This window comes from Xiphophorus maculatus, chromosome 7, assembly GCF_002775205.1.
Source record: "Xiphophorus maculatus strain JP 163 A chromosome 7, X_maculatus-5.0-male, whole genome shotgun sequence".
Classification (NCBI taxonomy): Eukaryota; Metazoa; Chordata; class Actinopteri; order Cyprinodontiformes; family Poeciliidae; genus Xiphophorus; species Xiphophorus maculatus.
The window spans coordinates 29,365,159-29,391,241 of record NC_036449.1 but is presented as its reverse complement, the minus strand read 5'-3'; the positions used below and the strand labels follow the sequence as shown (position 1 = coordinate 29,391,241).

At 40.8% G+C, this 26,083-nt stretch overlaps 1 protein-coding gene across 1 annotated transcript in view; it reads left to right on the top strand.

Annotated features, from left to right (window-relative positions):
• The window catches only part of LOC111609288 (proline-rich extensin-like protein EPR1), a 28,837-nt gene extending 2,967 nt beyond the window's left edge, over positions 1 to 25,870 (top strand). The window contains exons 2-3 of the mRNA XM_023336653.1: positions 3,473 to 5,890; positions 25,718 to 25,870. Of these exons, the coding sequence (XP_023192421.1) occupies positions 3,473 to 5,890; positions 25,718 to 25,870 (2,571 nt within the window). The remainder of the gene's footprint in view (positions 1 to 3,472; positions 5,891 to 25,717) is intronic.
• Positions 25,871 to 26,083: the final 213 nt, after the last annotated feature.

The following is a 26,083-nucleotide window of genomic DNA, read 5'->3' as shown; positions in this document are numbered from 1 at the left end:
CTTCAAAATAAGAGCCTGAACATAAACATTTAACTATTTCTTAAGATTCAACAACCAAATAAACTTTAACACAGACGTTGAACTTTATTCAACTGAAATCTTAAAAAACAGCCAAGTAAATTAGAGCTTTGGAAAATTGTATTTATGGGAAGCCAAGTGCACTAAATGTTTTCAAAGTTAGCAAAAATGCTAAGCTAAAAATTAGCTCCACTGTTAGCATACCACTGTTAATGTCAATAAAGTCAAGTGGAAAATGAAATAAATTCTCTCTGGGATTAAAAATGGGAAGTAGCTTCCAGAAATTGGTGATCAAATGCATTGATTTGTTAGATTATCATCAGTGTTAGCATCTCGATGAAGCGTTATGGGCAGTTTGTAGTCAGGACAATAAACAAGAGGAGGAGGAGCTTTAAGGGGTTATTTCTAAACTATCATTATTATAAGGAGAGAAATGTTACACCCAATCTAATCTTCCAAAGAGTTTTCACCTCAGATTCAGGTTTTAGTCGCATCTTGTGCCTGTTTATGGCTTATTACTGTGCAGTTACTGTAATTTGATAACATTGTTAGTGTTTGTATAATCACTTTTTGCATCTTGTGCTATTATCTTGCTCAAGACATCCTTGGAAAAGAGATTTATAATCGCAATGAATTTATTTCCTGGACAAATGAAATGAAATGAAAAGCTGTGGTGAAACCTTCAGATGTATAAATACGAGTATTTATTAAATGGAGCTGCTACGTAAACATCCTTTATGTCGTGTTTCTGAATTATTAACAGGACAACAGATAAATAGAGGAGGTTTGTTTGTCTCTTTTCAACAGAAGAAGATGAGAAGAGCGACATGGAGAGGAAACTGGAGTTTCTTTCTGATGACAGATGAGCATCAGAAAGAGATCTGATAGGCTTGGTGGTTGCTATGGAAACCAACAAGGTTGATCTTTCCCATCAACAACTTCAACTTAGAAGGTAAACGCTCCAGAGGATGCTAACAAAATGGCTGACCACCATCAGTGATGGAAACGTGGCGCCTTAAATCCACAGCAGGTAAAATCAGCTGACAGACATTTCAGATAAACTTTGAATTCCTGAATGTTTTGCATATTGTTTAATTTTAGTTAGTGATTATTCTGACGATTAATCGTTTCAGCCCTAGTTTTATAGAACGATTGCAGATCTTCTCACTGTTTTTGATGTTGATATTATAAAATTAATTTATTGTTATTGGATCTTTCTGTGTTAGAATAAAATTGTTAACCCTGACAGCTGAAATTAGGACAATGATTTTTCTCTGCAGATATTCAGCTTTCTCTCTCTTTGTGAATAAAATGTGACCCGCAGCTTCACCGACTCCCCGGCATGAGACCATTACAATTTTAAACCATTTACAATGAATTTCACACCAGTAGGAAGCAATCCAGGAACCATTTTCCTCTGGCCTCAGGCTGCCGGGGGGCGGGAGGGGAACATAAAAAAAGAAATAAGGCCATCCAGTTTGTGCTTAAGCCAACGCCGGATTGTTTCTGCTCAGTATATGTGAGGCTCGTTTCTCTGCAGGTAGCTGGTTTTTTTATCGTCGGCTTGTTTAAATCTTCTGCTACAGGTCAATTGAACTAAATTCAATTGTGGCCCCGGAGGGCGGAGAAGCTACATCATCCTCCAGACCCCTTAAAGTAATTAAAACTCCAGTTGGCCCGGCCTCTGAAATGCTTTTTAAATCATCTCATCTGCGAGGGAGGGACGCTGCAGACCTTGGGGTTTCCGGCAGCGGCGCAGCAACCACAGACATGTCATGTCATTTGCTTGAGCGGCCCACTCGGCTAATTGGTTAGGCAGAGTTAATTTGGCCCCCTCTTTAATTTGGCTGGCCACTGGGGACAGGAAGTGAGAGTAATTATGAAGTCGAATTAAATGTAGCTTTCACAAATGACTCAGAGTTCTGATGGCACACAATCTGTCCACAGGTCGGCTTAATGGGCGGTGAAACTCTCCTTAAAGCTAAATAGTCACTTTCTGTAATTTGCTCTAATTTGGAAGTTTGATGGAGTCCTGCGTGGTAATGGTTCGGGACAGTTTGTTCCTTCAACAGTTTGCCTCAAATGAGCACTGATAACGATTTTTTTGATTTTTTTTTTTTTTAGTAAAAAGGGAAATTGGGTCCAAACTGTGTAACAAAGACTTTTCCAAAAAGGTTCGTGTGGAGAATATTCAGTGGAGCTCCAAACGTCGGGCTCATCAAAGCAATATCCCAGAGTGCGGTCATGGTCAAATGATGCTGGGCTCGTTTTTAGCTCTAATGTTCATCTAAAGTACAAGCCTGATCGACTGGAGAAGACATTTTAGGAGGTAATGCACCTAAAAACAAGAACCAGGCGGTGAAGGTGGAAATGAAGTCATTTTAAGAGACACAAAATACGTAGCATGAGAATTAATCTAACTTTTATAAAGAAAATGATTTTCCATAATTGTTAAAACATGTTGTGACAGAATGAGACAGAAAATCTGTGAAAAGGTTGATCTCCTCCACCTCCTCTCTGAGCTACTGTTGCTCTCTGAAGAAATGCACAAAAACAACCAACCAGAAAAAGGAGGCGGGGCTTAGCGCTGCGAATCATCCTCATGTAAGTGCTGCTTAATGTGCTAATGGCAGAAACAACTCACACTAATAAATGGAAAACCATTTATCCGCCACCATAAGTGGCTATGCTAACTAGCATTAACATTCACAACAAGCTTCATTAGTCTGAACTAGCTATAGCGTAGCAGTGAAACTTTAACAAATATGTCAGAAACTAATTTTGTTGTGCTTCTGTACAACAATAAAGGTTGATTCTGATAAACCTAGTGCTGTTTTTATGTATTTTTATAAAAGTTATTATAAAGGCTCCTCCCTACAGGCCTGTCTTTTCTCTTACCTCAGTTTTTCTAGTTTGCAGAGAGACTGCTACTGAAGCTGTTGGGTTTCCAAAACTCAAATTGTAACCCCAGTTCTGATGAACTTCACACCTGCATTCACCTTCTCACATTAACATTAGCTTGCTAATAAAGCAAGCTCAACCCGTTTTTAATATCACTATTACTGGTGTATATAAAAAAATAATTTAAAATAAATAAAGAATGCTTAGCCTGGTGGAGCAGATAAAACCTGGTGGCCCGCCAGGCTGATGATACACTGGCAGAAACTTTGGTTTGGTATCAGTGAGACGTCTCGGCCTCTCCGGGTCTCACCAGACACAAACACACTTCAAAATGGCTCAAGGTCAAACAAATCCAGGTTATTATTCCCTTGATGTGGCCTGTCTGCTCTGAAACCAGCTGCAGTCTTGATTCAATAAAGTCAATCATGCATTTATGATAGCATCTTTAGATATCCTTGTAGCAGAGCAGAGCTGCAGGGCACATGTAACCATCTTCTCTGTCTACCTGCAGTGCCAAACTAAAAAATCAGCATTTTGATCAGGTTGAGAGCAGCAGCAGCTCAGTGGTGTCATAAGAAACCTGCTACCACCCTACTGCCACCCTACTGCCAACCTCCTACCAACCTACTGCCAACCTGCTACCAACCTACTGCCAACCTCCTACCAACCTACTGCCAACCTGCTACCAACCTGCTGCCAACCTACTGCCAACCTCCTACCAACCTACTGCCAACCTGCTACCAACCTACTGCCAACCTACTGCCAACCTACTGCCAACCTCCTACCAACCTACTGCCAACCTGCTACCAACCTACTGCCAACCTCCTACCAACCTACTGCCAACCTCCTACCAACCTACTGCCAACCTGCTGCCATCCTCCTACCAACCTACTGCCAACCTGCTACCAACCTACTGCCAACCTCCTACCACCCTACTGCCAACCTACTGCCAACCTGCTGCCAACCTACTGCCAACCTCCTACCAACCTACTGCCAACCTGCTACCAACCTGCTGCCAACCTACTGCCAACCTCCTACCAACCTACTGCCAACCTGCTACCAACCTACTGCCAACCTACTGCCAACCTCCTACCAACCTACTGCCAACCTGCTACCAACCTACTGCCAACCTCCTACCAACCTACTGCCAACCTCCTACCAACCTACTGCCAACCTGCTGCCATCCTCCTACCAACCTACTGCCAACCTGCTACCAACCTACTGCCAACCTGCTGCCAACCTCCTACCACCCTACTGCCAACCTGCTGCCAACCTACTGCCAACCTCCTACCAACCTGCTACCAACCTACTGCCAACCACCTACCAACCTACTGCCAACCTGCTACCAACCTACTGCCAACCTGCTACCAACCTACTGCCAACCTGCTACCAACCTACTGCCAACCTCCTACCAACCTCCTACCAACCTACTGCCAACCTCCTACCAACCTACTGCCAACCTGCTACCAACCTACTGCCAACCTGCTGCAAACCTGCTGCCAACCTCCTACCAACCTACTGCCAACCTCCTACCAACCTACTGCCAACCTCCTACCAACCTACTGCCAACCTCCTACCAACCTCCTACCAACCTACTGCCAACCTCCTACCAACCTACTGCCAACCTCCTGCCAACCTACTGCCAACCTCCTACCAACCTACTGCCAACCCTCTGCCAACCTCCTACCAACCTGCTACCAACCTGCTACCAACCTACTGCCAACCTGCTGCCAACCTACTGCCAACCTCCTACCAACCTGCTACCACCCTACTGCCAACCTCCTACCAACCTCCTACCAACCTGCTACCACCCTACTGCCAACCTACTGCCAACCTGCTGCAAACCTCCTACCAACCTACTGCCAACCTCCTACCAACCTACTGCCAACCTCCTACCAACCTGCTACCAACCTACTGCCAACCTGCTGCCAACCTCCTACCAACCTGCTACCAACCTACTGCCAACCTCCTACCAACCTACTGCCAACCTCCTACCAACCTGCTGCCAACCTCCTACCAACCTACTGCCAACCTCCTACCAACCTGCTGCCAACCTCCTACCACCCTACTGCCAACCTGCTGCCAACCTACTGCCAACCTCCTACCACCCTACTACCAACCTACTGCCAACCTCCTACCAACCTGCTACCACCCTACTGCCAACCTCCTACCAACCTCCTACCAACCTGCTACCACCCTACTGCCAACCTACTGCCAACCTACTACCAACCTACTGCCAACCTGCTACCAACCTACTGCCAACCTCCTACCAACCTACTGCCAACCTCCTACCAACCTACTGCCAACCTGCTGCCATCCTCCTACCAACCTACTGCCAACCTGCTACCAACCTACTGCCAACCTGCTGCCAACCTCCTACCAACCTACTGCCAACCTGCTACCAACCTACTGCCAACCTGCTGCCAACCTCCTACCACCCTACTGCCACCCTACTACCACCCTACTACCACCCTACTACCAACCTCCTACCACCCTACTACCAACCTCCTACCAACCTACTGCCAACCTACTGCCAACCTCCTACCACCCTACTACCAACCTGCTGCCAACCTCCTACCACCCTACTGCCAACCTCCTACCACCCTACTGCCAACCTCCTACCACCCTACTACCAACCTCCTACCACCCTACTGCCAACCTCCTACCACCCTACTGCCAACCTCCTACCACCCTACTGCCAACCTACTACCACCCTACTGCCAACCTGCTGCCAACCTCCTACCAACCTACTGCCAACCTCCTACCAACCTCCTACCAACCTACTGCCAACCTCCTACCACCCTACTACCAACCTACTGCTAACCTCCTACCAACCTACTGCCAACCTCCTACCAACCTACTGCCAACCTCCTACCAACCTACTACCAACCTACTGCCAACCTCCTACCAACCTGCTAACAACCTACTGCCAACCTCCTACCAACCTACTGCCAACCTGCTGCTTTCCAGAGTTAACATTCAAATAACTATAACCCCTTATAGTCCATACATACATAGTCTTGTACATCTGTGAATAAATATTTATATCTCGTAGAGCACTTCTGGATAGATGCAAACTACATCTCGTTGCTTGTACTTGTGACAGTGCAATGACAATAAAGTTGAATTCTATTCTATTCTAACTTTTAAAAAGGTATCTTAAACCTCTTGGTTTTGAGATTTTTTTCTTTTTTGTATTTAATGCTAGTAAGAGATGTATTGGTAATTTTTCTGAATGTTCGGAAGGATAATACGTTTAATTTAGACTTTTTATTCCACAAAAACTTAGACAAAAGTGTAAAAACTTAAGACTCTACCACCGTTTTGTCTCTTTTGGTCTCCATTATGCCTTGAAACCAAAGTGAAACCTAATAATAAGGATCCAGATCAGTGGCTGGAGATTTGAGCGGAGTCCCAGATCTTTTTGCGGCGGCTGCCTCTGCGGGGTGTGAAGCTGGGAACGCCCCTGCAGCCCTTCCTCAGTAATCTGACATATGCGGCGCTTTGCAGCATTACAGCCTCTGAGGCAATGATCAAAGCAGCCGGCTCCAGCCGAGCCAGGAAACAAAAACGGAAACAAAGGAACAAATGATTCTGTTCCCGACCCAAGCTTGATGTTTGATCCGAGGCTCATCACAGGGTCTCCGCCCACCGGCTTCAAACCGCCGGCTCCCCGCTTCTCCTTCCTCGCCAGATCTCAACCAACGTCTTCCCCTCATGTTAATAAAAACAGATTATCTCCTGGAAATACTAGACGCTTCAAAGCACAAAGTGGTCCATAACTAGGCCTGTAGCAACAACTAAAAATTATGTTACTGGACTAAATTGTCCCAATAAATAATAATATTCCTGTTTTGAGGCCATTTCACTGGAAAAATACAAAAACCTTACCAAGTATTTTTAGTCTAGTTTCTAGTTCAAATAACATAGCACACTTGAAAAAAGACAAACCAACTTACAGCTAACTTCTCTGCAAGATATACAGGCTTGTTTTAAGTAAATAATTCTTTAATATTGATGAAAAGGTTCTAGTTTCATTGGCAGATTATGTAATTAATAAGAAGACATTTTTCCATGTTATGAGTTAATTTATCTTCCAATAGAACAAGAACCTTTTCATTTTAGGTAACTTTTACCTAAAACAAATCTGTATATCGAGCAGAAAGGTTAGTTGTATTTCAAGTTTACGAAGATATTTTCTCTAGACACTATAGATCAAAATACCTGGTAAGATTTTGTGTTTTTCCAGTGATAATGGTAATGGCATTCAATAAACTTTAAATTCTAATGAACATTTAACACCACAACTGAAAATCCTTTTTAAAAACCCAAAAAACAACAGAAACAACAAATAAGATGAATGTTTTTGTCTCTGTCTGCAAAATTATCCTTCAAAAACGGAGCTAGTTGAGACCAAAACACCGGACTGAAAACTTTTAGCATCCAGGTTTTGGTAGAAAGCAAATGGAAATCATGGAGCTTGTTTTAATTTATCAGGTGATTAACTGATTTATTGCGACAAGAATATTCATAATCGTTAAAAATAATCCCAACAAAAGATGGCCGTCGGTCCAAACTGACCTAAAAAAAGAGTTTAAATCTGATGCTTACGTCCTCAAACTCCAGTCACACCGAATTTGTGCTGTTTTGCAAAGACAAATGGGAAAAACTCTCAAGCTGTTTCTGTTGTCTGGCAAATTTTGAGCAAACTTTTAAAAAGATGTAAAAAAAAAGACACGGCTACTAAAAACAGGAAGTTCAGGTTGAAAATGTGTTTCCATCTCCATTTTTCTGGAAAAGCCAGAACAACCTCTACCAACTGTAGTCAACATTTTAGCAAAAATGAGGAAGTTATTTAGTAATTTTTATAAAACTTTTCTATTGTGACATTCAAATGTGCATAAAAAAGCATTAATGGAAAAACTCTTCAGTTTCTTGGCGTGTGAAGCTGCTGGAGTCATAACCCAAAACGTCTGCTGCTGAAACGGCCGTGAAAGACGTTTCAACAAAGAAATGTTTACAAGGCAAAGCAGGAGAGATACAAGTCAACTTTTCTGTTAGGTAATATGTTTATTTTATTAAACTGACAAACCCCAGAACAGTTGATTGTTTTTCGTCTAGAGGCATGAACAGGATATGAATTATGGTCTCTGATTGTTGAATTTCTGTTCAGAACAAAACAGCAACAAGCAGTGAGTGGGATCTTAAACACATATTTGGGTTTCATTAGCAAAAAAACAGCTAAACAGGAGGATATGAGATCCAGGTCTGGCTACAGTACAAGGGAAAACATTTTAATTCAGGAGCATTAAGAAGTGTATGCTTTCTCTGATTAAATAAGGAATATTATGGTCTGGATTTGAGATGTTTTCCCACCTGACAGTCTGGTAGATGCTATTTGATTGGGGAGCAAAATTAAAACATTTGTGGTTCTTTTTCTCTTTGCTCTGAGTCAAACCAACAAAACCCTTTGAGCCGCCTGTTCCCCTCCTCACCTGTAGGGGCGCTGCACCAAGAACCACTGAAGGAAACAATACAAAAACTTCTGAAGACACTGAGCGCAACTTCCTTCTTCACCAAATGGAAACCAAAATGGTTTGAGTGATTTAAGAAGATTTCTCTTTTGATTTTCTCCTGCTAGCATTAACCTACTGCATTTGGTTTGATTGCATTTACCCAGAATTCCCTGCGTTGTAGTCCACTTCCTAGTTCTGGAACTGTCTCCAGTCCAACTGGCGTTCACATATGCATTCAAACCAAACCAGAGTTTACTTGAACCGAACTGAGACCAAAGTTTTTAGGCGGATCAGAGTTCACTTTTTTGGTTCACATCAGATTTCAGTTCACACCGCCCTAAACGAACCGGATTTTCAGGACAGACGGGCTGGAGTTGGATTAAACCGGACTAAACAGGGCCGGTGTGAAAGCAGGTTAAAAGTGAGAAAAAGGTCTAAAGGTTGTTAGTTATCGTTCCTCCAACCAGTTTGATGTGGAGCTGCGGTCACAAAGCTCTGACTCAGGGGGTTGAACACAAAGTCACATAAAGTCATAATAAATTAAAGTGAAATATGTGGCTGAAACCTGACAATATGTGGGATAGATGAAGAGGAGTGTATACTTTTTAAGGGCGTTGTTGGGGGAATTTAACAGCCCAGATGAAATTACTTATTGGAGCTGTGAAAGAAATTGCTATCCAAGACCCATAATCTGGGCGAAGGGGAAACGGTTGAAATGTCAGTAATAAAGAAGGATTTTGGCTTGGCTGTTTATGTAGAAGATCAGTTATATAACCGTTTTATTTTCAGCAAAACTGAGGTGAATGTTTCATCTCTAACAGGCCGACAAAACGAAGGACAACAAAAGAGTTAAAAATGATTTAACTAATGTTGATAAAAACTGATATTTTCCTGCACATGATGACAGCTGCACCGTTTCTTCTCTCTTAATCTTGTCTTCCTCTCATTGCTCAGCGCCGCTCATGGTCACCGTCCTTTCCAAGATATTTTTAAAGAGAATACAGCAGTATTTACATTTCATCAAATCATGAAAAAATAAGGAGTGGGTGCCGGCTTAGTTATCGGCTGGCATGCATTGTGATAAACAGAAGGGTTCTGGGACTGGACCAACTGTGATTCATGTTCTGTAAAGACTTCCAAGAAACAAAACAATAAAGAAAAAATAGTAATGTTACCAAGAATTTACATCATGGAGGAAATCTGAGCAACAACCACTGATTGCTCTCTAGTGAAGACGATGATTAGTAGAACCATGGTTGACTGAGTTATTTTCATTTTCTTTGACTTTATGTCATCATTTCCTTCATCTTTTAGCCAACAGTCATTATTTTCCAGGAACACTGTGATTCCTCGTTGGGTGGACATTACTCCTGCTCAGCAGAAACTCTCATGTTTTGTGAAAAGCAACAGGATGTCACTGCAGTTTGTTGAACTGTCAACCAGTTTCAACAAGACAAAAAAGACAGAATATTGGTACGGATGGACAGGTTGGAGTTGCTGGTGTAAATAAATGTCATGAGAAAGTCCTGGATTTGTCCAAACTGTTTTCCTGATGATGGAAAATCGTGCAACAACAGACTGATGCAGCAAAACAAGCAACGATGTTCTACTGAACAAAGAAAACCCAAATCCGTTTCTCTACAAAGTCCGGTTCAGTTATGTGAATGCTAATCAAACTCTGGTGTGGTATGAGAACACCAAGCGGACTGGAGACCACTCCAAATACAAAAAGTGGATTACAGTGCAAAGCATTCTGGGTAAATACAACCAAAACAAACATGTTAGCGTTAGCGGGCGAAATGACTCGTGGTCCTGGAACCGTTAAAATCTGATGCGACTCCATTTGTTTAAGAGGAAGTTGTGACGAAGGAAGTTGGACTTTCAGTTTCCTTCAGTTGATCTTGGTGCAGCGCCCCCACAGGCGAGGAGGGGAACCGGTTTTTCAAAAGGTTTGGTTGGTTTGACTGAGAGCAGAGAGAAAGAACCACAGCAGCTGGAGAGGAACAAATGCTGCGATTTTGCTCCCAATCAAAACGACTCTACCGAAGTTTTAGGTTGAAAAAGAGCCTTAAATCCCAATTCAACTTTTTAAAAACTGTTTTTCATTTCTAATATTTATCTCATTGATTGTTATTTTTTAATCTTTAGAAGCTTAACTTTTAATTTTACTCTTATCTTTTCCCACACATCTTTCTTATTATCCGTAACTCTTCAGCAGCTCTCAGTGTTACCTCATCTGGGATGTTTTCTGTTTTCCAGTGACCAAGCGTTAGAGATGTTTGAAGAGAGCCGGGTCGCAAGTTGTAGAGACCCTGAAGGATGGCTTTTATCATGAACCGAGCGACAGAGACGCAAACAAGGCAAGTTAAGGGGGGGCGGCCGATCAGGACAACAACAAAACTGGAGGGAGACAGAAATAACCGCAGGAGACTCAAAGCGGCATGAAAACAAAACCGCATGGGAATCGCGGAGGTCAGCTTGCTGGACAAGCAGAGAGCTCAGAGAGTCTCAGCGATAAGGAACAGAGTTAGATAGAAATCTCCCCAGCCTCAAGCAGGAACTGAAAGATAAACGACAAGAGAATATACCGAATATGAATTTAATCACAGCCACACGCCTTCAGTTTACGGCTAATTTCAGTTTTACTTCAACAAGAGCTGGATGAATTCCAAGGATGTGGGGCCAAAAGTTAAATATCTGACACTTGGAGAAACACCAAGATGAGTGTTTGCAGCTGTGACGACGTGTTTGAGAACAACCATGTGTTGGCGAAAGGTTAAGAAACTGTCCAGAACCGTTGAGTCGAGCTACAACGACCTGGATTTACGGTCAGAGCCATGGAAGACCGGCCAAAGTTGGTTTCATAACAGCATGAATCTACAACTGTAACCCTCGGCTGGTTGGTTTTACAAATTCATCTTAATCATCATTACTTCTACTTATTTACCTCCGTTTCTAACTTTTGGACCATGTGGCCGTTCTGAGGAATAAATCCATCCACCCATTTTCTGCACACCCTTCACCCTAATGGGGTCGGGAGGGAGTGAGGAACAAATATTTCCCAAAATTAAGAAACGTTCCAGTTCCCAAAGTTTTTTTAAATAGGAATCTCCAACTAGTTCAACTTTGCAACCTAAAAGTTGTTTGTGGTACTTAAAACTCGATTTTACTTGATAAAACATCTGAATTGAGGAAAACTTTTAATGTCAACGTTTTCATGACGTTAAACACCAGAAATCTGTTCAAACTAACTAACTTGATCGGCTTGTGATCTACTGCTAATGAAGCTAACGCCATTAGCAGGAGCTAACAACATTAGCTCCTGCTAACACAATCTGTAGGAGCTAACATCATTAGTTAGAGGTAACATGTCTTTGCAACAAATTATTGTAATATATTTGAATAAATGTTTTGATAGTGGTGCCACCCGTAAGCAGGTGAGTTAGAAACCGGAGCTACTTGAAGCATTCGCTCTACTTCCTGGTTAGCATTTCCTGGCTCAAGCAGCAGCTTTTTGGCCAACTCTCTCCATTTCATCCATTTCCTTGTCTTTTCTGTGTTTCTTTTTATTTCAACATGTTCTGGTTCTAATTAAAAGGCCAGAAGGTTACACATTGCTGAAAAGTTACAGTTTCTGATGGGAAAGAGCTAGCCTTACAGCGTACGTAATCTACCCAGGATTCATTGCAGCGTAAATGACATGGCGCCATCCGTGAGACAATATTTTAATTCAAATTATTAAAACTAAGCAGTCTACAGTATTGTACTGTGTTGTTTTTATACATTTTTCTCAAATAAAGTTTATTATAACAACAAATCGAAGATTCTGTTAAACTAAACTCAACTGAACAAAAACACAACAGATTCCACATTGTAATTATTTACAAAACAAAGATTGAGTTCAAATAGAAAAGCTGTGATTTTGGTTGGTTTATGTTCATGAATTTCAGTAGTTGGACCCTGAAAATAACTTTGAGGACCAAAAATGTTCCCCGAACCACAGTTTGGACACCAGTTGGTTTTTGTCTGTTTTCTTTTTGTTTCTGACTCACTGTGTGCAAACAGATCTAACAACAAAGTTTGATTAATTTATTATTTTTGTTACATCCTAATATGTAGCGCTGGGCTTTAATTGGTTTTATCCATCCAGTAATAATGAAACTATTATTATTATTTACTCAGTTTTTCATACGTATGAACTCATTTTCTCAAGGCTGTCGATCCTAATTAGAGCAGCAACTGTTCTGATCCACTTACACCAAACAATTAGGTCAGTATTAATAAATTAGTAGAATAATTGATAACCCAGTTCAGTTTTCATAACTGGGCTTAAAATGAAAATATAAATACTTCAACAGTTTATTTACAAACTTGTATGTTATCTTTCTCTGATTTTATTGGAGTAAAAATTTCTCACCCACTATGTTGAATTATGTCCTGAACAGGAACTCGGATGTTAAGTTTAGTTCATATTGATATCATGTGATAAAAATCAGAAAAATAAATACGTTTAGCAAAGTGCCGCCATCATTCTGACGAACTCTGACGATCAAACTGAGTCCAGCGAATCCTGAGGTGTAACGTATCGGAGAGGAGCAGACCTCGTCGTAATTAAACACCTCAATGAGCAGATTATGAGTTTCCCCATTTGGAAATTTCATTACCATTCCCATAATTGGATTTCAAATTTAATTAGAAATCTTGGTCCAAACCGCATGTGATGCAGCAGGAAATTTAATCAGAGAAAACAAACCAGTTTGACCACCTTACTTTTCAACACCTTTATAGGATAAACTCACTGCTGTTAAATATTACAATTTATCACCAAGTTTGTTCATTGAGGAAAGTAGAGCAATAAAAAGCTTTTATGAGGCGTTTTGTTGTAAATATTTGGTCATTTTTACGTCTCTCTGTGTTTATCCAGGTTTCACTGACCTTTTTAAGCTGGAGCTAGCATCTCTAAATGTTTGTACCAAATCATTCAGCAGCTTTTCAAGACAAGTCTCTCCTCTTCACCCATTTGGTATTCCTCATCCTCATGTATCCTCATCATTTATGCACCATTTTCTATTTCAATGCACTGCAGTTTAAACTGGAAGGGCTAAATGTGACTAAATAACTGCTACAGCAGGATGGAGCTAGCGCTGTAGCACCTAGCATACTTCAGCTACCCATGATGCATTGCAGCGCAAACATGGCAACGTCAATGTGGTAACTTATTGCATTTAAATGCATAACAACAAAACAGCCTTCAATATTTTTACTACATTGTTTAAAAATGTGAAATAAATATTTCTCAAAGTTTATTGCTGATCATGGATCACTTTAGCACCTAATCCACCTCAGAGCGTAATCTTAAACTTTCTCCAAAATAAACTGTTTTTCAGATATTTGTTAGAACAAAAACATCAACTTAATTTAAAACATTTCTTGCAAAAAACTTCCATCTTGCATAGTGAAATATCTGCTTGAATCATTGCTAAATTAAATTCAGAACAATGATCAATTTTATGTATCAAAAGATACAAAATACCAAAATAATCCACACTGATCTACAACTGTCCCTCCAATAATTCAACAGGAGCCATTTTTCCACTGCTGTAGTTCCAGCTGAGCTGCTTCCATGGGAAGAGAATTATGCAAGCATTCCTGTTAATTCCACAGGCGCCAAGGTTAATTGTGGAGTTAACCTCCCATTGAAAGCCGAGCGTCACATGTTGATGCCTTGGAACGATCGAGATAATAAATCAAACGGAGCAGCTTGGAGACGAGAAGCAAGCCGCCGCCACCGCCGCCGTCGTCACGGCGAACCTGGAGCTTGTTTGGATGAAACTAAAACACGATTAGCAACGTCTCCACAATCACCTGAAACACGGAGGATAACGGCCGATGACAGACACGCCGTTCACTCCTGGCACCCGACTGAGACTTTCAGGAGACTGAGGAGCCAGAGCCGGCCCCGCCGCCCCGCCGCCGCGGCCCGAGGCCTGAGGCGACGCCGCGTTCAGGATGTTTGTCTTCGAGATGAAGCCGCTCGGGTTGCACATTCCAGCGTGTGTGTGTAGCCTGTCTGCCAACACCGGGAAGCAAGACATTCGTCAATGTGGTTGACGTTTTGATTTGCACCACGGTTGTTTGAAAGTTAAAACTTCAATCAATCAAACTGCGGGCTCAAACAAACCGGGAGATTCTCTGATTGCTGCAACCGTTTCTGGTTGCTAATTACAGCCGACATTAGTCTTGTCTTGTTAAGATGAACCGCGGTGACTCTTTGGCCTCGGGATGTAAAAGCATCCAGCTAATGAAAGTTCAGAACTCTGCAGATGACTGCTTACTCCAACGCTGCAAAAACCCGACAAAGGTCAGTGCAGAGAGAAAAAACAGCTCCTCTGCTTTACAAAGCTGAGCTGTCAGGGAGTTTGGCCGCCTGCGGCTAAGTCTGAATTACTTTCAAGTGACTTTGTTTCATCTGTGATATCACCTAAGTCTAAACTTGTCTGGAAATCTGCAGGAGAGGGAGGGAACAGAGGCAAATATTGATTTGTGCGCCGCTAATAAAAGGCTTCGGGTTGAATAGTAAATACTCAGGGACACACAGCACATCATTGTGGATGGATGGGAACCCATCAGACCGTTTCAGCCTGATTCATGAATTTAAACTCACTTCAGGAAGGTTCTGCACAGAACTTTATCACCACTTCTACTGAACTAATTTAGGGAGAGAAACCGATAAATTGTACTGCTGTGTCATGCAATAAATTAAGCATTACATTTTTTTCTCCCACTGTTTTTCTCCCACATCAAACCCACGGCGTCCTTATGAGAGGTCAGAAAACAGCAAAACAAGACGGCACTTTAGAATTTATCTGGAAAAATGTATGTAGCAGGAAGCTAAGTGCGCAAATTGTTTTCAAAGTTAGCAACAGGTAAAAATTAGCTTGGTAACAAGGCATTTGGAAGAAGCTGATACATAAACGCTAATCACAAACAATAGTTTCGCTACTGCTAAAGCGCCACACCAACATGGTGTTTAACAGAAGCTAATGCTAAATTACAAACTTAAATTTGTTTTATAAATAGAGAGAAACGTCAAACTACTTGGAGGATTCCTAACAGACAATAACCAAAACTTAAACATGGATGTCAAACTTTACTCAAATAAAAGTTTACAAACCAGATAAATTAATTAGAGCTTTAAAATGTATCTGGAAAATTAATTCAGAGGAAGCTATGTGTTTCGAAGTAAGCAAAAACAGACAATTAGCTCCACTGTTAGCGAATTAGCCAGGAAGAGCCTCTCTGTGATTAAAAAAGAGCAACTGGTTGCGTCAACATGAAGTAAATACAGGAGCTGTGAATATCCAATCATTGACGAACTGTTTGATTTTTTAGTTTTCGTGCATGGATTCATTTTTCTCCTGTTAAAATCATCTTCCAGATTCTGGAGGACGACGGACGAGAAGCGTTCAAACATTCAGAGAGCAGACATGATTCCTCCAATCCTGAAGTTCCAGATATTCTCATTAGAATAACCCTTTACCACTCAACAGAAACTACAATAAATTATTAATACCCTGTGTTGCAGACATCATTAGCAATGCATGTGTCAGTATTAAAAGGGTTTGAGCTTCCTGGCAAACCAGTGAGTTCTCAGAAAATCACGCTGATAAACATGATGGAGTTCACATGGTCCGTATGAGCATGAATAAAAGTCAACCGCACTTCCTGTGTGAGGCGTCATGAATTATGACATGGATTTACAAGAACAAATAGATTTTTATAGCAGGAATAATTTTTCTTAGGAGACTTGAGTCTCCTAAAAATTTTGAATTGATTTAGTAGCAGGATCTGTAATTAATTACATTTTATTAAAAACTAGTCAAAATAAAAAATAAGCAACATTTTCAATTAAAAAACTATTTTTGCTGCTAAATTATTGAATTAAAATATGAACTCAACAAACAAATTTATTGTTTTTAATCTGTTAATCAAACATCAGATTGGCACGTTTTCAGCTTTACAGTGTTTCATTAACCTGATCATTCATAGAACCGGCTAACCGTTAGCATTAAGTGCTACATTAGCCTAGCAAAGCTTCGCTGATAGGCTAACTCCTTTTAGCACAACTTGAACACAATAGTCTTTTCCAGCGTCCAATCACATCACTTTTAGAAGCAGAAATTAACCCCCAGTGAGGCACGAGAAGCGGCTTCGTTGTCCTTCCCTGTTAGCGGATGTAGCTTGTGCATCAGATTTACAGGCGTACCGAAAACACAAAACAAAGGTTCCGGCTTGGGAGTTTTGTATTTAAAGAGAAAAAAAAAAGTGATTAATTACAGTAAAATTTGTGTAATTATTTAATAAAAATATGAGATGAAGTTTCATCGTCCTTTGGTGATAGTGGATGTAGATGGCGCGACAGATTAATTGGCGTAGCAGAAACACAAAACAAAGGTTCCAGCTTAGGAGTTTATAATTTAAAAAAAGAGTGAATAACAGTGACAATCTATGTAACTAATCACAATTAATGCATTAAAATAACTTTTTTTTTCATTTTCTGAGTCAAACGAGAACGTTTGTTAAACGAAAGTTCATCAGAATTTGATCAGTTTCTCTCACTGGTTGTGTTGGATGTTTGTTTTTTTATCTGGTGCATGTAAACATCTGGTTTCAGCTTTAGTGTTTTAACTGATTAAATCCCCAGAACCACTCACGTTGGGCCAGAACCGCTCATGTTGGGCCAGAACCGCTCGTCTGGAGGGGAATCCGTCTCAGGATGACCGCAGTGCCTCCTCTGCCTCCTACAGAAGCCGGTCACTAAAAGCCTCGCTGGTCTCGGCGCTCATTTATCTCCATTAAGCTTCGACACTACATTCCCAATTTCGCTAAACAAATATGTGTAAAAGCGACACTTAACAGGCATACAAACACACTCACCCAGTCGCCCTGTAATCTATTTAAATCCATCGTCACACCATCCGCCGCCGCCGCTGCTTCCACTTTGTACCATAATTAATATGCAACAACAAAGCTGAGGATAATTGAATTTTCTTTCCATTTTCATAAAGCAGCGAGTATCATCCAGCATGACACTTGATCAAAGGAGAGCTCCTGCTGACCGCCGACGCTGACAGACGCGTCTCCCAGGACTGATTGGTTCAGACTGAGCGTGGAGGAGGAATAAGGAGGATTTTCAGCTTTGATAGCTTCATCTTGTCTGAAGACATGCAGAAATGTAATGAATCAAACTTTGCATGGCTGCCGAAGGGCTGCAGTGTGTTACACGTTACGGTACTGGCTGGTTAAAGAGAGAAGGGGAGGAAGTTAAACACGCGGCGTTACACATGCAGCACAAACTGCAGGATGATGCCAATCAGAGGTTCTGTCTTGATCTCTAAAAGCTGCTGATGCGTCTTCCTCTGCTGCTTCTACCGAGTCCAATCTGTTTATATCAAGCAAAATCTGGCACAGTTCATCTTTGCGTTGGTAAATATTTGTAAAAAGGCTTATGTCTTTTTACAAATCCTGCGAAAAACCCAGCAAATGTAAAGTTTGAGGCTAAACAGCGGAGCGGTTGGTAGCAGGAAGGGTCTGGGTTTGAACTCTGACTAAGTGTTTTACTCAACGACAACAGCAAAGTGGCAAAGACTTCAGTCACACAGCAGCTAAATCTGACTTTTTCACTGCAGAATGAACCATCAAATGCTGATCTTTTCACTCTAAAAGAAACCCACTTTGAGCCACTTCGTTGTGAGAAACTAAATTATTTTATAGCTTTCAAAGCGTCTGAACGGCCATCTTAACCCAACTTTTATGTAACAAACGTGAGAAACGTGTCATAATTCTGCATCCGACGTGTTGGACGTAAACGACTGAAAAATATAATTATGAAATTATGAAGGACGTTTGAGTCAGTGAAATGCATCACGATCTCACCACATTACATCCAAGTATATTTCTCTACAAAAGCTTAATTCTCAACCCAAGGCCGTTGCTGTTTGTTATGCTTTGTTTTTATCAGCTTCCCTTGTCTTGTTATGATTTTGTGACGATAGTCGGCTCCCATTGCTGAATAAACTTTAAAATTGAACAGAAATGATAGATGGTGCATCCACAGATGTTTGTGTCTGATATGAACCTTACTTGACCTCTGAAAACACACCAGGACGCTACAAACACCACCATTTTACCGGCCGACGTCTTTATTCAGACTGAACTGGGTTTAAAATGAAGGATTTGTTCTTTTCAGTGAGCTAATGTGACTGCCTGACGCATATTCCCCTTTTAATTAAAGCTCAATCCATCAAAATTAATATAAATACTGTCAAGTTGTACAGTTACAATGCAGGAGGCCTTCAAACATCCAATTACTTCACTTCGCCCGATGATGCCTTTCAGTATTGATTTGATATTCCAGAGACGCAGCTCATTAGGCTGTAAAGCAGGCGACTGTTAAACAGTACATTTTGAAGCTGAACGCCTCATAAATGCAGCGCAGGTCAGTGGCTCAGAGATACGAGTCAGCACTTCCATCCTAATTCAGAAAATAAAATAAAAAAGAGAGTTTGAGAAGCTGAGGAGCAAGATGGCCTCCAAAAACAGGTCGTTTCTCAGAAACACCAAGGAAACCTTCAAACGTGACACGTCTTCCTCACAGTGTGTCTCTGGAGACCTGAACCGTCTGTCAGGGTGATAAACCACTTCCTGTCAAACCCGTTTGGAAATTCATAAGAACTTTTTCATTGGAGAATAATAGAGCACAATTAAAACTTTGGTTCCAGGTACAGCTTTGGAGTTCAGTTCCACTGTCAGGATGTTTCCAGTTTACCATTAAAATCACACCAGACATGTTTAATCCGCTCTAATCCAACTCCAGTCCGTTTGTCTAGAAAATCCGGTTCGTTTTGGGACATGTGAATGCCAATCAAACTCCAGTCCGCCTCCAAACCTTGGTCTCAGTTCAGTTGAAGTGAACTCTGGTTCAGTTCGAATGTATGTGTGAATACCAACTGAACCAAAGCAGGAAGGGGACTACAGCGCAGGGCATTCTGGGTAAATACAATCACAACAAACACGCTAGGCTAGCTCTGGCGGGAGAAAAGACTCGTGGGCTTTAACCAAAAACTAAAGAGAAATCCTCCAAACGCTAAAATCTGACGCCACTTCATTTTTGTTTATGTTTTGCGCTCAGTGTCTATTTCAGAGGTTTTCATGTTGTTTCCTTCGGTGGTTCTTGGTGCAGCGCCCCCACAGGCCAGGAGGAGAACAGGTTGTTAAAGAGTTTGGCTGGTTTGATGGGATGAATCAAAAATTGATAACGGCTCCTGACAGCCGCTGTTCTGATTTCCAGCAGGTTTGTTCGTCTCTACAGATCAACAAACATCAGAAACTTTGCTGTGGTTTTTGACTCTGATTTGTCCCTGGAGATAAAAAATAAAAAAAGATTAATAACTTCTTCTTTTAGTTGAGGAATGTCTCCAAACTACGGCACTGAGATGGAGACGATTAGTCACGCATTTGTCTCCTCTTTTCTGGGTTTCTGGAAGAGTCTTTTAACGAGCTCACAGACGGAGAGTAACAGACTTTAGTCAGTCCAAAACGCTGCTGTGAGGCTTTTAAACAAAACACACAGAGAGAACATGACTTCTGTTCTGGTGCTTTTATATTGGCTCCATATTCATGTTTCTATTAAAGATCTTGGTTCTCGCCTTTAAAGCCCGGCTTGGTCTGGTTCTGACATTGTTGACCTTTTAACGCATCCAGAAACCTCAGATCATTTAGTCAGAGGCAACAACTGGACTAAAGGCTTTTATTTAAACTGTTTGTTAATATTTAAACAGTGAAGAACTGCAGGCTTTTTATCCAGAGGTTTCCGTGCAGTGTGATGTCACATCCCTGTCTGCCTGCTGGAGGGCAAAAAGCCGATGGCTAATGATGACTAGTGTTGGTTTCAGCTGCTATGTTATCAACATAACACCCTAAATCTTAAAAATATGCATGATATTTAAAAGAAAAAGTATGCAGTGATTTATGACAACTAGATAACACGATCAGGAAAAGTTTTAACTAAGAGAAAATTATCGAGGGAGAAGGAAGTAGGTCATGCTAGCTTGACTATGACAACCTTAACATGTAGATGTGCTGTGTAATTCGGTGTTTCAGTTTAGTTAAAACATAAAAAAGACGTCCCACACACCAACTTTGACAGATCATCAATTTCTATGGCAACGAGTCAGTCAATGTGTAACGCAGTTGACAGAGTGAGAAAAAGTGGTTTTGAGTTATTCAGGAAAACCATTAAAGAATAACTAAAAAAATATATAAAAATAAATATATACAAGATATATATGCAATAATGTCAAAATACAAGCTCTGACTTCCTGTCACGTTGTGTCCACCATAGTTGGGCAGTAACTGGTTACATTTATTCAGTCCCATTTAATCACGTAACATTTTGGAGAAAAACTGTATTTGTAAGAATATTTTTAACTTGAGTAAAACGTCTGGATTTTCTACCCATTGAATGAAGAAAAAAACATGTTTTAACCAAAACTCACCAAACCCAGACGCACGTTAAAGTTTCTGAAGTTTTATATTGAACGAAATTTTTAAAAAACCCATTTCTTTTGCTTGATCGTGTTATATTGTAATTATGTTATCTACAGGAATTATTGTCATTTTGGTTGTTAAAATAACCAAAATTCTACATAACTTTATATTTTGGTCTGCGTGATGATGTAATTTTTAAATATTGGATGGTTGATGTTTTGAGTTGCCGTTTTACAAAATACTTTTTTAATCTTGAGTCATTTCTGGACGACTACGTTTTACTTTTCTTAGAGTAAACATATGTTGACATAAGGTTTCTCCTGGTTGAGTAAATTTCTGGTTCTGTCTCGCTCTGATGTCGACTCTACAGACAAAAATGCAAAGAGGTGTTGTGAAAAAGATTAAACTATCTTTCAAATGTTGCATAAATGCTGTCTGGTGCTGTTTAATTAAGATGACTAAAAACACAGATGTTATCGGTGCAATTACACAAATTAAATAGTTTTCACAATATATAGTATATGTGTTATCTTAGCACGTTCTATTTCATGACCCTGTAAACATAGTGCCGTGCGTTTTCTACCACATCTTCATTAAAATTGCAAATACAATGAAAATAAAAACAACAAAGTGATGAAAACTCCTTTCACGAAGCCAAAACAAAGTGAGATGTGCCAGTTTCACATTAGAGTCAAAAGTAAGCCAAATGAACATGTTGCTTTTATTCTGTTCTCCTCCACAAAGCCTTAATGGCTTCCTGTTTCTAAATAATGAGGCTGAATTTTTCTCCAGAGGGATATTTTGCCATTAAAGTCTGTTGTAACAGCAAGAGCCGGGTTATAATAGGGACTGGCACAGCAACTTTGCAAAGACACAATTTATTCAGAGATCAGACAAGATAAAAAACCAAATGCAAGAAACACAAAGGACAAGGCAGGTTGTTAACCCTGTTATGTGTGTCTTAGTTATTGTTTTACATCTTGGCCTTCTTTGATGCCTTTTTACCTCTCTCTGGTTCTGCATAGTTTTAAAAAACATTATAACTAAAGCTGGATTGAATTGGATTTTAACAACTTCCAAAACCAACCAAATTACAGTAAGTTACGACCAGGCCTGTCGCAATTAGCAATAACTTAGTTAATCGCATGATAAACTTCAACAACCTCAAGGATTTCCATTTGGATGATTTATAGTTTTTCTCTTTCTACCAGAAACTGAATGATAAAAGTCTTCAGTCTGGTGTTTTGGTCTCAACTAGTCTTATTTCTGAAGGACAGTTTTGTTTGCAGAAACTAAATAATCCATTTTATTTGTTGTTTTATTCTGGATGTTTAAAATGTCTTCCAGCTCCAGAGTTAAATGTTCATAAGAATTTAAAGTGCATTAATCTTTGAAAGTGTGTACTTGCGTTATTTTACCATTAGATTACATGAAAATTGACGTGTTGATCAAATTACCGACTTTGCCTGAATTCACACCACATGGTTTATATCACCGTTTCATAATCAGCGTTTCTCTTTACGCCAATGAAGCCTTACAAACGTGCAATAGACGAGATGCTAACCAGTTTTTTCCATACATGCTAGGTTACGTGATGGTGCCGCACTGTCTCCATGGTTACCAATGGTTAGAGAGGCGTCCCTTCTCCATAATGCAATATTTGATATGTTTTTAATCATGCTTACTTATAAAGTATATGAACATCAGTTTTCTTACCTTGTAAACAGTCTTTGCCGCAAATCCGCGATTACACCGAGGCCTGGCAGTCATTATGATTGGCTGCTGAAATCAATCGCTGCCGTATCTTTCCTCATTAAAAGTTAAACAATAAATTGGCAAGCTTGGTTTGCATCCTTGTCTGCTTTGTACAGCCGACCGCGCAGCAATCTGAGACCATTTTAAAAGTGAAATCAATTAAACAAAAGCGATATTAGATTACAGATGTCTGTTTTTAGACTAACTTTCAAGGAGGCACTGCTTGTTTTGTCGTCCATCATGGCAGAGTGGGCGGAGTTCTGCAGACGTCACGTTCAAAGGGTCAACACGCAAATATTGCGTTATGGTCAAGGTATAATCAGTAGCAATGGAGAGAACGTCCCTCCATCGTGAAGCCATACACAAAAAACACTGCTAAGCATCCGGACAGTTGTAAGCATTTAAATCTTTTCTGGTGTAGGTGGTTTTATGATTAAATGTATAAATTACGTGGTGTGAATTCAGGCAAAGTCGTGATTTGATCAAATCAACAAACACATCAGGAGGAGGAAGGTTTGAGTCGGTTTCCAAGCTAGCGATGTATTACCTCCGTCTATGGAGCCCAATGAGGAGAGCTACTTCCACAGACACATTAGCTTGACTTGAACAGTAGAAGCCATGGCTGGAAAACAATCGCCTTCAGGAGAATCTAGCAGCATGTAGATCCACCGTTACATGTCTGGAGAAAACTTTAGCAGCCACATGCTGTTTGCACATGTAATAACACGTCTCAAGGTGGCAGAAAGATAAAATAAACAGCTTCATTTGTGTGCTTCATTCCTGGGGACCTTGTTTGAAAATAACTGTATTTACTTTCTGAGAGCGTGCCTACAGTACACGGCATCTTTCACAGTCCCCCACTCCTGAAACGTAGCGACAAACGATCACACAAGGAGACCAAGCCCAGCTTAAGGTGAGAAAAACAGAATGATGTAACCCGCGTAATGTGCGCAGATAACTCTGGATAGTAATAAGAGTGTGGAGATCTAAGGCAATTGCTTTTGCATTAGTGTGAAATATAAGCTAATCAGTGTTTTGGTGTGCAGGAAAACAGGCCACAAGATGAGATAAAGGCCTTACTCTCCTCCCCCAGTGAGGCACGTTGGTGGCTTGCTAATGGTGGCTAATTTGCTCGTACGGAATAATTGAGTTCCGGAAACAAACACTCCAGGGGAAACGTGAACACCAACAGAGATAGTGGTCGGATGGCTGACACCGTGTGTGTGTGTGTGTGTGTGTGTGTGTGTGTGTGTGTGTGTGTGTGTGTGTGTGTGTGTGGTTGGCTTGCTCACAGTACGACTATAAATGACATCCTCTCCTACATTAATTTAAGCATGGACCGCTGCATCTTCTGCTCACATTCAAACTGCTTCCCGCCTGGAAAGATACTCAACATTAAATTTAATGATGACAATTGTTTTTTCAGCTCACCTGCCTGCATATTTGTACAGTTTCTGGGAATGTGGCTCCATAAATGAGAAACCGCAGGATGCAGCGCCGCAGAAACGAGGTGAGGTAGGAAAGACAGGAGTTACCCAACAGACAACGACTGACTTTGTTTATCAATAAAACTATTAATAAAAGTGTTAAAATGTCTTTTAATGTTCCAACAAGTGGTGTTAGCTTCGGAGCGTTTCTTCAGTTTGTTGATAATGGAGTAACTGAGATGCATATGTGTGGGTGGAGTGGATGAGTGTGCAGCATGATGACTACATCTGTTATTTTCTACTACCAATATGAGAGATGTGCAGTGATACATGTCCCTGCAGCATTACAGTAATTGCTTCAGCGCAGTCTGACTCTGCAGGACTGCAGAAGGAAGACCGTTCCTTTCAGTTAGCTTTGTCTCTCTCTGCTAATCTCCACAGTTCTTTGATAGGGATGTGAATGACTCAGCAGGTTGGACTCAAACTATTTCTGCTGGAACCAGAAACCAAATAAAACTTCTTGCTAAGTCTTGTATTGTATTGACATTTGCCTTTAGCTTCTTGTGTGCACTTTGTATCTTTTTGCTGACTTGTGTCTTATCCGCAGAGAGCTCCAATCCCCCAACTGACCATTTTAACAGATATGCTTTCTTTTTTAGTTCTTGCAACAAATCAAAGAAAATATGAAGAAAGCCGCTTAAGAAACTGAATTCATGTCGACACGTAACGCATGCTGATTCTGCTGCTGCAGAGCGAAAGGTTCACATGGAGGAATGACCTCAGTGCTTCGGGGTCAAGATGTCCACAGTTTCTCCCCAGACATTACTTTAGTTGCCGTTTGGCACGTGGGAGGAAAAGTACAAAGATGTGGAATTTCACAAAACATCTTGAGCAACATTCTATCAAGCTCAGCAAGATCAGCTTAGCTTGGTCCGTCCGTCCGTCCGTCCGTCCGTCCGTCCGTCCGTCCGTCCATCCATCCATCCATCCATCCATCATCTTCCACTTAATCTCTGATCAGCAGTAAGCTAATCAGTTGGGTAGTAACTAGTTACATTTCCTCAATTACATTTACCTGAGTAACTTTTTTTTGGAGAAAGACAATGTACTTTTAGGAGTATTTTTACTTTTATTATGAAGTATTTCTGCTCTTATTTGAGTAAAATTTCTGGATTTTCTACCCACTGAATGAAAAACAAACATGTTTTAACTAGAAATCCAGACACACACCTGCAGTTTATTTAATTTTTTTTATTGAAAGAAACTGATTTGGAAAAAATTTATTTTGCCTGATTTTATTATTTTGTTTATCTATGTAAATTATTTTCATTTTGGTCCATAAAATACCAAAATGTTTACATAATTTTATATTTTGATCCAAGAATGTAATGATGTAATTTTTAAATATACAATAATTGATAATTTGATAAGTTACTCAGTACTTGATTAGACGTTTTACCAAATAGCTTGTTACTTTTACTTGGTTAAAACATGTTGAAGTAGTTCTACTCTTACTAGAGTAGAACTTTTGGGTTCTCTACCATCCGTCAGGCTAACCAGAGAGGCCCAGACTGCCCTCTCTCCAGCTACATGGACCATCTTCTCCAGGGGAATCCCAAGGCGTTCCCAGTCCCTCCATCGTGTCCTGGATCTTCCTCTGGGTCTCATCCCGGCGGGTTGTTCCTCACCGAGGAGGCATCCTAACCAGATGTAGTAGTTGTCTGGATTCGGAGAGGACTACTACTCTGATCCCCTCCTGATTGACCGAGCTCCTCAACCAGACGCCCTGAAGGCGAAACCAGTTTCACGATCTTGTTTTTTCGGTCACTACCCAGACATCGAGACCACAGGTGGAAGGCAGGAAAGTAGATAGATTCTTCATGACAACACACTGGTGCTGCGCTGCACCACTGCAGA